The 13867-nt window shown below is 42.9% G+C and overlaps 1 protein-coding gene across 1 annotated transcript in view; it reads left to right on the top strand.

Annotated features, from left to right (window-relative positions):
• The first annotated feature begins 11090 nt into the window (after positions 1–11090).
• The window catches only part of fam171a1 (family with sequence similarity 171 member A1), a 209516-nt gene continuing 206739 nt past the window's right edge, over positions 11091–13867 (top strand). Inside the window, exon 1 of the mRNA XM_038797952.1 lies at positions 11091–11344. Within this exon, the coding sequence (XP_038653880.1) occupies positions 11245–11344 (100 nt within the window). The 5' untranslated portion in view covers positions 11091–11244. The remainder of the gene's footprint in view (positions 11345–13867) is intronic.

A 13867-nucleotide genomic window follows, 5' to 3' on the forward strand; every position in this document is an offset into this window, starting at 1 on the left:
CTATAGGAACATAAGAAACAGGAGCAGAAGTATGCTATATAGCTGTTTGTCTATTTGAGACTTAACTATCCTAAATGATGGAGCATCAACAACCCTCTGGGTTAGAGCATACCAAAGATTCACAACTCTTTGAGTGATGAAATTTCTCCTCATCTCAGTCCTGAATGATTAGCCCCTTATCCTGAAACTTTGCATCTTTGTTCCAGATTCCCTAGCCAGAGGAAACAACCTCACAGTATCTACCCTGGCAAGCCCTTCAGAATCATGTATGTTTCAATGACATCACCTATCATTCTTCTAAATGCCAGCGTATGCGCCCAATTTAATCAGCCTCTCATAGGACAATCTATCATCTCAGCAACCAATCTAGTAAATCTTTGCTCCGGTATGAAAATATCCTTCCTTCTTTGGGAGTACTAAACTGTATGCAGTCCTCCAGGTGTGGTCTCACCAAAGCCCTGTGCTTCTGTAACAATATTTCCTTATCCATATTGTGTAGCACGGTAGCACAAGTGGATAGCACTGTGGCTTCACAGCGCCAGAGTCCCAGGTTCGAATCCCCGCTGGGCCACTGTCTGTGCGGCATTTGCACGTTCTCCCCGTGTCTGGGTGGGTTTCCTCCGGGTGCTCCAGTTTCCTCCCACAGTCCAAAGATGTGCAGGTTAGGTGGATTGGCCATGATAAATTGCCCTTAGTGACCAAAAAGGTTAGGAGGGTTATTGGGTTCCGGGAATAGGATGGAAGTGAGGGCTTAAGTGGGTCGGTGCAGACTTGATGGGCCGAATGGCCTCCTTCTGCACTGTAGGTTCTATGTACTCTAATTCCCTTGCAATTAAGGTCAACATACCATTTGGTTTCCCAGTTGCTTGCTGTCCAGTGTGCTATTCCTTATATGAGTTCATCTTCTAAGTCTCTCTGAGCATCAACATTCACAGATTTCCTGCCTTATAAAGATCTTTGCTACTAACTCAATTATCTCATTCTGCAGTAGTGATATGGCACCTCCCTGGAAAATATGCATTGCAAATGAACTTAATCACTTTGTTGTACTTTCCTAGTAATTCCATCAAACCCAGGAAGTTCCTGTTATTTTTGTCGCAAAGAACCTGTCACATGAACCTTGGAAAGCAGTGTTATTTTTGGAAAGCTAAAGTATTATTGTCACTAGCTTCTCTAGAATGTTCTGCTGCTGTTTTGCCTTTTGTTTAGTCACAGGTTGAAGCTCATTGTCAATGCTATTACAGTATCCTTCTTTATCCTTTGCTCTGCTTTGACCTACATTCAGGAGGATTTGAAATAACTATTAGACTTTGCATGAGGCACGTGAATCTTTGATGAGATTCCAATTATTCAACCCCTCAAATGCTAAGGATGACTTTGGATTAAAGTCGAAGAGCTTACATAAGAAACAGAAAAACCCTGTCAATAGATTCTGAGTAAAGCAGCCAGTGCCACCTCAGGCCTTTTCAAGCTTTCTCTATAAAATTGTCTCTGAAAAATGGCAATTCTACTTCTCCCAAGGAAAATCCATTTCCTTCACTTTTGATCACCATTGATCATTAAGAGATTTTGAACTTTGAGCATTTGGTCATAAAGCAGGTTCAGAAGTAGCATTGCCAATGTCTATAATGGGAATAATAGAGGTCTTGTCATGCGACGGGTAGCATTCCTTGCCTCTGAGCCAGAAACTCCGTGGGTTTCAGTCCTGCCCCAGGACTTGGTGGTCAAGGAAGATGTGTTCATGCTGCAGCCAAGCTGGTTGACTACCAACCTGCAAATTCTTCCAACCCGTGCCAATGGAAGATGACAAGAGTGGGAGAGATTCCTTGTCAGCCTTCACTATCCATAGCTTCAGGCTACAACATGCATGTAGAAGTGCCTGTTGAGCAGCTTGGACTCCCCAGAGTAAACTGTAACACAGCACCATCATAATGGGAATTGTTTCATCTCTATCACTAGTGGCATGGTCATTATTCTGGTACAGATGAAGAATTTGTTGGGCTCTATGTGATTTTTGATCTGATTTGATTGATTATTGTCACATGTATTAGTAGACAGTGAAAAGTGTTGTTTCTTGCATGCTATACAGACAACACATACCGTACGTAGGGAAGGAAGGAGAGACTGCAAAATGTAATATTACAATCGTAACTAGGATGTAGAGAAAAGATCAACTCAATATCAGATAGGTCATTTCAAAAGTCTGATGGCAGCAGGGTACGTGACCTCAAACCTTTGTATCTTTTTCCTGACGGAAGAAGGTGGAAGTGATTAGGTCCGAGGTCCTTAATTATGCTGGTTGCCTTTCCAAGGCAGCGGGAATTATAGACAGACTCAATGGATGGGAGGCTGGTTTGCATGATGGACTGGGCTACATTCACGACCTTTTGGAGTTTCCTGTGGTCTTGGGCAGAGCAGGAACCATCAAGCTGTGATACAACCAGAAAGAATGCTTTCTATGGTGCATCTGTAAAGGTTGGTGAGAGTCGTAGCTGACATGCCAAATTTCCTTAGTCTTCTGAGAAAGTAGAGTCGTTGGTGGGCTTTCTTAACAATAGTGTCGGCATGGGAAGACCAGGACAGGTTGTTGGTAATCTGGACACCTAAAAACTTGAAGCTCTCGACCCTTTCTACTTTGTTCCCATTGATTTAGATAGGGGCATGTTCGTCTCTACGCTTCATTTTGTTGACATTGAGGGAGAGATTATTGTCGTCGCACCAGTTCACCAGATTCTCTATCTCATTCCTGTACTCTGTCTCCTCATTGTTTGAAATCCGCCCCATTACGGTGGTGCCATCAGCAAATTTGAAAATCGAGTTGGTGGGGTATTTAGCCACACAGTCATAGGTGTATAAACAGTATGGTAGAGAGCTAAGGACACAGCCCTGTGGGGCACCGGTGTTGAGGATGATCGTGGAGGAGGTGTTGTTGCCTATTCTTACTGATTGTGGTCTGTGGGTTAGGATGTTCAGGATCCAGTCGCAGAGGGGGGAGCCGAGGCCCAGGCCACAGAGTTTGGAGATGTGTTTCGTAAGAATAATGCTGTTGAAAGCTGAGCTGTAGTCAATAAATAGGAGTCTGACATAGGTATCTTTGTTATCTAGGAATTTGTTTCCCTTGGAAGTTGAATTCGGAGCCATCTCTGTACTTTTCCTCTGCTGTCTCTGCAGTGACTGTCTTTAACAAAAATAATTCACAGGATGAGGGCATTACTGGCAAGGACAGCATTTATTATCCATCTCTAATTGCTCCTGAGGAAGTGGTGGTGAGGGTGAGCCACATCTTTGCAGTCCATGTCATTTAGGTACACCCACAGTGCTCTTAAGAAGTAAGTCACAGGATTTTGACCCAGCGGCAGTGAAAGGAATCAAGTCAGGATGGTGAATGACTTGGAGGGGAACTTACAAGTGGTGGTATTCCCATGCACCTTCTGCCCTTGTTCTCCTAGGTCAGGTTTTTCAAACTCAGGGTCGCGACCCGCAGGTGGGTCGTGGGTGGGTGTTGGGAGGGTCGTGGAGCGATCGCTTGTGGCCTTCCTGACTGTGGGAAGACGTTCCCAACTGCTACAACCAGCTATGTTGGCTGCAGGCAGTCCCCGATTAGTTGTGGTGTTTGAGGGGGCAGGTAGCGTGAGGCTGGGCTGTGTGCTGGTCACTGCGAGCAGAGCGGTGGGGGGGGGGGGGGGGGGGGGGAGAGAGAGAGGGGGGGTGGCTGTATCCACATGGACACGATGCAAACAGTGGTGGCCCAGCTTGGAGCCCCGCTCTATTGCTCGTCCTTTGCACGTTGCTCAGATCGTTCCCCACCACCAATCAGCAGTATGCAACCAACGGCTCCATGGTCAATCTGTTCAACGGCCAGCACAATGTCCACTTTGCACTCCCACGGTGGTAAGTACTGATCAGGAAGTGGTCTGTGACTAGGGTGGATACAGTGAGAGGAAGCCAGGCCAGGTTTGTCGGAATACGTATTAACCAAGGTCAGTCAATAGGGCTGACATATGTGAACACTGGAAGAAACCTACAGTCATCACTTTATGTCGAGACTCTCTGGAAAACAAGAAGTAAGTGCTTTTGGTGAGAATGGAGCAGAAGGTGACTTGGATGTTTGGATAGTGCAATGCAGTGGAACCAGTAAGAAATAGTGTGACATTGTCTGTGTTGACAAGTTACTTCATCTCCCTTAAAGTCGTAGTTTGTAAAGTAAAAACAGGATTGTACTTTTCCTATAATTGTTTACATTTCTAAAGAAATGGGAATATAGTTAAAACAAAGGTTGTGTGTCAATGTAAGGATGCACATTTTCAACTGAAGTTGTTTTAATTTTTAGCACTAAAAAGTCATAAATTTGGAAAAACTAGGTCTTAGAAATAAAGTTTCAAAGTAAAAAAATGAATGCCGGCCGCGACCGGCCTTTAAATATGAACGATGAGTCTTTCTGCCAGATGCAGCGGCAGAGGGAAGTTCACGCGTCCAGCATGTCAATGCTTTGGGTGCAAAATTATAGAGATGAGATTCTTCCATTTTGTAGCTTCCAGCAAGCAAGCAACAGGACTATGTGAAGAACTGAAGATGGGTCATTTTGTAATAAGGTAGAGAGGTCCAGAGATACAAACAGACCAGAATCTCACAACTAAATCTACTGGAAAGAGCTTCTCAGGAGAGTCCATGGTAGGACAAGGCAATGTTGGTGTGAGCTGTATCCCAAGCTCCAGGTTCTCTGATGAACAAACAATTAAGAAGAAACTGAAATCGGGAGCAAAGCAGTATAAAGATGATTTCTTGAGGTATGGCTTTAATTGTGCCAATGCAAATCAGGATGCAAAGCCCATGTGTGTTACATGCAGGGAAGTACTGACAAATGAAGTTTAAAACCCTCAAATCTTCAAAGGCATTTGAAGACTAAGCATGGAGAGTTCGTGGACAAATCTCTTGATTTTTTTCAAAGCATGCAGCAAGAACTTAAATTGTCAGCTGAAGTCCTTAGCAGAGATGTAACATTGAATGACAAAGCAAGAGAGATGGTGAGGACCAAGTAGGCCCTTGTGCCGCATTAAAAGTAAGCAACTATGGTGCCTCATGAACGTCGGCCAGCATGGGTCCCGAAGGTCCGCCGGTTGGTAAAAGTGGGTCCCAGGGAGAAAAGTTTGAAAAACACTGCTCTAGGTCAGGCATTGTCAAACTCGGGGGCACAACCCGCAGGTAGGTCGCAGGCGGATGTCGGGAGGGTCGCGGAGCCGTCCGTCGCGGCGCTCCCGATTGCGCAAATCTGCGCGCAACAGCCGCAGCAGCCAGCTGTTATAAATGCCGGCTGCAAGTGGCCTACAAAATGGCTGCAAACATGTAAACAAAAATGCGGCCGCACTGCGCAAGCGTGCCAGATCATCGGCGCACATGTACAAAAGTATGCACATGCGCGCCGATGATTGGGAACGCATGCGCATTGCAGCCGCTTTTTTAAAAAACGGTCGCAGCTTTTTGTTTTACAAGTTCGGGAGGGGTTTATTCATTTTATTCATTTATTTTATTCATTTAATTTTTATTTTTTTCATTTATTTTATTCATTTTATTTTTATTTTTTTTGACAAGTTGGGGGGGGGGGGAGTTTATTTGATAAAATTTTACCAGAAAAAAATGCAGAACTTTAGGCAGATGGCGACTCCATACTTTACGACCTTCATCCAACAGGTTCCATTGGAGGAGTGTGTACGAGGGCCAATGGGACCCAAAACTATTTCCTCCATTTTTGTCAGCAGCAAACAAGGTAAGAGAAAATGGTGGGTCGCGCAGGTCGGCCGGTGTGGGTCCCGAAGGTTGGCCATTTGAGTCCCCGGAAAAAAAGTTTGAAGAACACTGCTCTAGGCAGTGGCGGACTGGCCAGGGTGTCAGCTTGCCCGATGGCAAGTGGGCCCCTGATGAAGTGGGCCCCCTATAGCAAATAAAAATGCAACAAAGAAACAAACACAGTTTTAGTAATAAAAAGGAATAAGAAAAAAAAGAGAACAGGACACAAATAAGCAGTGCATGAAAAGGAACGAAGCAGGGGAGGTAGTGGAAGGATGTGGAATAGGGGGGCCCAGGTCGGGCATAATTAAGGAAATTCCATGTTTTCAGCAAGAGTGTGTGAATTTAAAGATAAAGTTACAATTCGTGATTTGAGATGGTCGGCAACTTCAAAGGCTATCAAGCAGTAGTCTTGGTTCAGCCGGTACATCGGTCCGGGGCCCGGAGAGCCAAGAAGGGGCCCGTGAATCTCTGAAGGGCCCTTAAAAATTATAATTAATTAGATAAACAAATCTCCAACTTCTTTCCTGAGATTTGTATTCTAACTTAATAAAATATAATTGTTTTTAAAAAGAGCAATACCAAATAAAAATGCAATAAAGAAACAAACAAATAATCACTCAGTGTATGAAGGAACGAAGCAGTGTTAAACAGATGTGAAAAGGAGTGGGGGGGGGGGGGGGGGGGCTGGTTCACCCGGGTCGGACATAGTTGGAAATCCACGTTTTCAGCAAGAGTGTGTGAATTTTTATTTTTAATTTTTATTTAGATTACCCAATTATTATTTCCAATTAAGGGGCAATTTAGCATGGCGAATCCACCTACTCTGCACATTTTTGGGTTGTGGGGGCGAAACCCACGCAGACACGGGGAGAATGTGCAAACTCCACACGGACAGTGACCCAGAGCCAGGATTGAACCTGGGACCTCAGCGCCGTGAGGTGGTTGTGCTAACCACTAGGCCACCGTGCTGCCTGAGAGTGTGTGAATTTAAAGATAAAGTTACAGTTCGTGATTTGAGATGGTCGGCAACTTGAAAGGATATCAAGCAGTACATAGTGTCGTGAGGTCACCGAAAAGGAGAAGCGGTACCTTTGACCGTGAATCATGAGGTCAAAGATATTGAAGTGATAAGCCATGATCAGTAAACTCAAAGGGTTGCGACTTGTAAAACTACACTGGTATCAAACTGGACATGTTAACTTTGGTCGTGGGACCATTCTTAATGTCTTACTATAGTCGGACCAAACTTCTAAGTTTCAACAGTTGTCTCAGTTGCTTGCTGGTGTGAACACTGGACAGTGGATTGTCTCCTCTTCTGAAGCTGCATAGGCCACAGTAGTATTGACTAATGCACATAGCCTATTGAAGTGCAAGTAAGTTATTTTATATTTTTTTATCAAGTAGGGGTTTATCTGGCGTTCCTTCAAGTTATTCTCGCAATCATCAATATTCATTTTTCCCAATGTGGGCTATTTTTAATTAAGTTTTTATTTCAGGAATATTACCCCTATCAGCATGGAAAAGAAAAAGCATAAATCTGGGTCACTAAAACGCAAAGAACAAAAAGAAGCAGAAAGGAAGGAATCAGCCAAGCGATGCAGGCCTATTACAGAGTTTATAATACCACAAGCACAATCCACATCAATGTCCAGTTCTGCAACAAATAATCAAGAAGCAAGAAACAGTGCTCATGGTGATGATGCAATGACATGTGAGTTACAAGAACAGAGAAGAGCTACTTTGAATGTAGAGACAAATACAAGTGCATCCATTACTAATCAACCCAGGCCCAATATTTCTTCTGGCTTCCTTGTTCCGGTATCTGTACTGCCTGTAGTTGCAACATCTGAACACATAGCTTCAACTAGTGACAGGGAATCAGATATTCCTTCAAGCATAAATGACTTGGTTTCTGAAGCACATCCTGTAAATGAACCTACGCAAGAAAATGAAAGATCAATTACTGGAATCTTCCAATATCCATCACGAGCAAAGCTAAAACAGTTTTTTGCTGAACATCCACTTCAGCCACTTGATGATCTGCCATTTGATGCTCGTTTGTATGAGAGGAAAATTATGAATGACTCAGTCCCAAGAAAATGGCTAACATATAACAAAGAAAATAGATGCTTATATTGTTCATACTGCTTAGCCTTTGAGTTTCCCAACACTTGTAATCCATCACCCTTTGTACGTGGCTTTAGTGACTACAGGCGTATTAGCCAGAGCTTGACTTTACATGAATCGACAACAACACATGTCAGAAATGCTCAGCAATATATCAGTGTGGTTAATGATGGCACCTTAGATAAATTTTTTGCAGCATCACTAATTAAAAGGAAAGAAGAAGTATTGAAGCAAAGACGTATTGTCATGAGGATTATAGACATCATAAAGATGTTAGGCAAGCAAGCACTTCCTTTTCGAGGTCACAGAAATGAATCGGCCTACACTCTAGATAATGAGGTTCTGAATCATGGCAATTTTTTAGCTACAGTGCAGTTGATGGCAAAATATGACCCCATTATGGCAGCTCACATTTCTGCAGTGCAAAACAAGTCTAAACAAAGAATCAAATGATTAGAGCAACAAGGAAAGGCTCAAAGTAAAGGCCGTGGTGGACTTGTTACATACCTGAGTAAAACAACTATAAACATGTTAATCAAAATTATGAAGAATATGATACAAGAAAGAATTAGTCATGAAGTTTCTCAAGCAAAATATTATTCTATTCAGGTTGATTCAACACAAGATAATTCATCCATCAATCAGTTTAGCATTATTATTCAGTATGTGCTTAAAGGTGTTATCTGTGAGCGACTACTTTCAGTTGTGCCAAGTAATGATGGTACAGGACAGGGACTTTTTGATCTATTGATTGAAACATTACAGCATCTTAAAATTGACCCCCAACAATGTTTATCTGATAGCATAGATGGCGCTACCATGGCCAGTATAATTGTTTACAAAGTAAAATTGCTGATGTGGCTGATCAACATGTTCATATATGGTGCTATGCCCATGTCTTGAATTTGGTGATAACTGAAACAACAAAATGTTGTGTGCCTGCAGTTTCTTTTTTCAATTTGCTCCAGAATATAGCAACTTTTGTGAAAGCATCATACAAGAGAATGGCTGTATGGATAGAAGTTGTTGGAAAACATCTAGGACAAGAAAAAATGAACCGATTAAAGCTAATTGGTGAGACCAGATGGTCAGGAAAATCCAATGCAGCAACAACTATATTTGGACGTTTTGATGATGCCGCTGCCAGTACTTTCGTAAATCTATTGACATGCTTATCAATGATACAAGATTCAGAAAAGTTTGATGCAAAAACAAAACATGAAGCAAATGTTTTATTTCAAATTCTTCAAAAGTTTGAAACCATATTCACAGCATTTACTTACTTGTATATATTTGAAACTACAAGCCCGTTATCAAGTTATCTACAGACAAGTGGTTTAGATATGTTTACTGCATGGAGTTTGGTAGACTCAGCTACAACATAGTTGAAGGAACAGACAAGAACGTTTGATAATGTTCACAGCAAGGCTTTGGAATTTGTAAATAAATGTAATGACAGGATTTCACAGATGAATTTGGATGAAAATCAAACATTGGAAATTGATGCGTTGGAAACAGCATTGCCAGTTAAGAGGCAGAGGAAGAAGAAAAGAATGGCAGATGAGTTTGTTGATGATAAAAGAAATTCCTCAGATTCTCTAGCTGATTTTCGAGTACATGTGTTTAACCTAATAATGGATCGCATTGTCCAGTCACTAGAATCACGCTTTGTACAACACAAACAGTTGTATAAAGATTTGTCCTGCTTGGACCCAGCAAAGTTTAAAACTATTGCAGAGAAGGGCCTTGAAGATGAAGCATTGGAATGTATTATTAAGCTGTTTCCACAAATCAGCAAAGATCAAGTAATATTGGAATTGTTTTCTTTTGCTTCAAACTTTGATGTATTAAAGCTATTGCTTAATGATGGTGAGAATATGGATTCCAGTTGCAACAATTGTAAAATTTGCAGCACTTGCCCATCGTGTGTACTAAAAATTCTGGCATCCAACATACTTCATGACAAGGCATATGATAACTTTTATGAACTTTATAAAGTCATCTGCACACTATCAGTTACTCAGGTCCAATGTGAGAGGACATTTTCAAAGCTAAAGATCATAAAGATAGGTTAAGAAATTCGCTGTCTGAGGAGAATTTGGAATCATACATGTTGCTATCCATTGAAAAGGAATTGTTAGATGAATTGGATGTGAAGCAATTATTGGCAGAATCGCACAATCATCTAGCGAACACAAATGATTGCTCTTAATATAGTGGACTGCATGCGATGATCTATTGTGCTTTTGAACTATCTGTTAATGTGTAAGTTGTGCAGTAAACTTTAAAAATATCAACCAATTACTTAAAATTAAAAAAAAATTAAAAATTCAATTATAACATTCTGTATTTACATTTGGTATCTACTGCCAGTAATATGTACAGTACATGTACACTGTAATTACTAAGAAATACACATTTTTTCCACAAAAATTTTAATTGTACCCTTTTTTCCATATGTATTTTTTGAAAATTTGATTTATTCGTTATGAAAATTAAATGATAGCATTGTAGTTGTGGGTAGGCCCCCCTTTGTCTCCTGGCAACCAATATTTTTAGACCCAGTCCGCCACTGGTTATAGGTGGTTGAGGTTGTAGAAGTTGTTGTTAACGGATTTATCTTTTCCTCATGTCTGTGCCTTTCTTTGAGAAGTCAGAAGGTCAGGAAAGGCACAAGCCGAATGCGTGTCTTTCTGTGCACAACTCTTTTGAAAGACAGAAACGAAAACAAAATAAGATACAGGAAAAACATCAGCAGGTGGGCAGAGAAACAGAGTTAACCTTTCGAGTCCGGTATGAATCTTTTTCAGAACTGGACTACTGGAGACGAAAACGTCAACCCTGTTGCTCTCTGCCCAAAGGCTGTCGGAGTTTTTGCAGCATTTACTGTTCTTATTTCAGATGTCCAGCAGTTTTTATTCTGTCCAAGACAGGATGGGCCGAAAGGTCTCCCGTGCTAGATTTCGTGGCAATGAAGAGTGCTGCTGCCTGTCACTCGTGGGCTCGTTGAGGATGGACGACTTGATCCGTGTTGCTGAGAAAGTGCAGAACGAGCCCGTGAGCAGCGGATGGCGCCACAGCTTCAAGGCAGCGGAGCCGGGCCGCGCCTCACGGGGCGGGGTGGGGGCGGGGTGAGGAAAGGGTTAAATTGGCCCGGGGGGGGGGGGGGGGGGGAAGCTGCTTTGAATCGAGCTGAGGCTGGAGCTTGGTGCAGGCGGCAGCTGGAGATGTAGCCCAGCGCCACCACCAGCAGCAGCATTAAATATGGACGGTCTCTCGGCTGGACTGGTCTCGGCGTCCGCCTGGTCTCACTGAGAAATCCAGGGAAGGATGAGCCAGTTTTCTCGGTCCGCCGCCCTCCTGCTCTGCTTACTCGGCTGCAATGTGTGGAAAGCGGTCACTAAAACCTTACGGGAGCAACGTGCACAAGGTAAGTGCTGGCAGAGGGGAGGGTAGGGGGGATAACTCGAAGTGTTTTTCCAGTGGGCTCGGCGACTCCTTTTTATTGTCATTTGAACAAAAAAAACCGGGAGGGAGGAGGAGGGGGATCGGCTGAGGTGGGAACAATAAGCAACGTTTCTCTCCGCCTGTTGTTTGGGGGGGGGGGGGGGGGGGGGTGCTCAACCTTTTCAAGGGTTCCTATCCGGCCCATTTTCCCTCAAAAACACCGATGATATGTTTATGTAAGATAAAGTTGCAGCAGGAACGCTGATCTGAGATATTAGGATGCTGCAGGGATTCGTTACACTCCGGGAAAGCGCTCAGTCGGTACAACCATTTCATCGTTTTAATAATAAAATTAAGGGTCGGTCTGAGGAATATTTTAAGGGATTGTGAATTATATTTTGGGGAATCCAGATGTGCAATCCGGTGTACACTGTAAAATAAACCAATTGCTCTTGAAGTTGGACGTTAATAGAGGATCACAGCCGCATTTCCTGAGCGTCGGTGCAGGCAGGAGCTTTCACCTTTTAAATCCTCGTCTCTAGCGCCTTGTTCACACCATTGACGCCTGATCTTGTAACACGTCCTGTGTCAGCACCAGAAGCAGCCACAGACCAATGTCATTTTTAAAAAAAGTTTGTGTGTTTGGTGTGTTTCTGGCATATTGCGTTTTGCTGTGAAGCCTTTTCCTCCCCACAAATATACAGCTGAGGGAATCTATCCAAACCACACTGTCATAATTGTGTGATGTGGGCTCATCCACGCATGCAGTTTCAAAACAACAGTGGACGTGAAATATATACATCATATTGGCTTAAGCTAAAGTATTCTTCTGCTCGAGACACCCCGTGTGTTTCGTTGCGTTTGGAAGTTAGAAAATGGCAAGTACATATAATACATCCCAAAGTTAAAAATGAATCACTTTGACTCTGAAAAGATTTTTAGGGCCTAGCATGGCTTGGTTTTCCTGCACCATGATGGATGCCAGTGAAATTGTATCTCTGGGTCCAATGACTTGTCTTCTGCAGGTGAATCTTGGGAATTTCATAGTGGCATCATTTATGAATTTATTACATGCAGTAATGTGGATTGAAAAGATGAATGTGGCCTAAATTAATTTATTCTGCTGCTGATACTTAGCCCACGTTATATTTTCTCCAAGAGTAACAAGTTAATAGTGGTACAGCAAATTCCAATATATGGTTATGTCCCCTGTCCCTTTTTTAGTGAAGTTAATTGTTGGAAATTAGTTTGCAGGAGGAAGAAAGCAGATTTGGAAAGGTACCATTTTAAAAATGTTGAATTTCTTTGGCGTGTGTGCTGCTGGGAATGTCAAACCTAAAGTCAATTAAATATTTAACAGTCTTCATAAAGATAAGAATGAATCATAACTTATAGCGAGAAGACCTATTGGCAATTTCATTTGTTGAAGATTTTAGCATGTGGTGAATGTACTTAATGTAATTCACACTGTATGGTATTGTGTCCTTGTGGGCTGTCTGTGAGCCGTTGCGCGGCTCTGCCCACAGGGGGAGATGAGGAGCTTGTACAGGGCTCCACCCTCTGCTCCGCCATGGCTCTGCCCATGGCCCCTCCCACTACCAGAAGTATAAAGTGCTGCAGCCTTGTGAGCCTGCCCTCAGTTCTTCTGGTCGCAGGCAGGCTCAGTTGTAAGTCTATTAAAACCACTGTTTACTTCCAATCGTGTCTCGAGTGAATTGATGGTCACATCATAGCATTAATTACCCATAAATGGCAAACAGTCGGGACAGTTGTGCAAGTAGAATACATGCTCTCTGGTAGTTTCTACTTCAGCAGTTCATTATTGAATGGAATATTCATAGAATTTACAGTGCAGAAGGAGGCCATTCGGCCCATCGTGTCTGCACCGGCCCTTGCAAAGAGCACCCTACTGAAGCCCACGTATCTACCGTAACCCAATAACCCCCACTTAATATTTTTTGGACACTAAGGGCAATTTAGCATGGCCAATCCACCTAACCCACACGTTTGGACTGTGGGAGGAAACCGGAGCACCCGGAGGAAACCCCTGCAGACTCAGCACAGACAGTGACCCAGCCGGGAATCGAACCTGGGACCCTGGAGCTGTGAAGCAATTGTGCTAACCACTATACTACCGTGCTGCCTGTGGAGTCCATTTCTTATATTTTGTTATTGGGAGGTAGGGAATTTTTATTGTCTGTTGCTGAATTTTTATTGCCAAACCATAGTTGACTTGAAAAGATGGTAGGTCTGCTGGAACTGCATGGATCGTGCTAGAAATGGCGCCTGTGACAATGATGAAAGATCAATGGTATATGTCCAAGTCAAATGAGGATGCTTGACTGGAGTGAAACTTGGTGATCGCAGTATTCCAATGGTTTTGCTTGTGGAGCCGAAAGCTGCTGTTCAAATAAGCTTGGTGAATGGTCGTAGTGTATCCTGTTTATTACCTACAACAGCCAAAATGTGCTGCTGGTAGGGGTGGATGGTGTGTCCAGTCGTGGGA

The sequence above is a fragment of the Scyliorhinus canicula genome, chromosome 5, assembly GCF_902713615.1.
Source record: "Scyliorhinus canicula chromosome 5, sScyCan1.1, whole genome shotgun sequence".
Classification (NCBI taxonomy): Eukaryota; Metazoa; Chordata; class Chondrichthyes; order Carcharhiniformes; family Scyliorhinidae; genus Scyliorhinus; species Scyliorhinus canicula.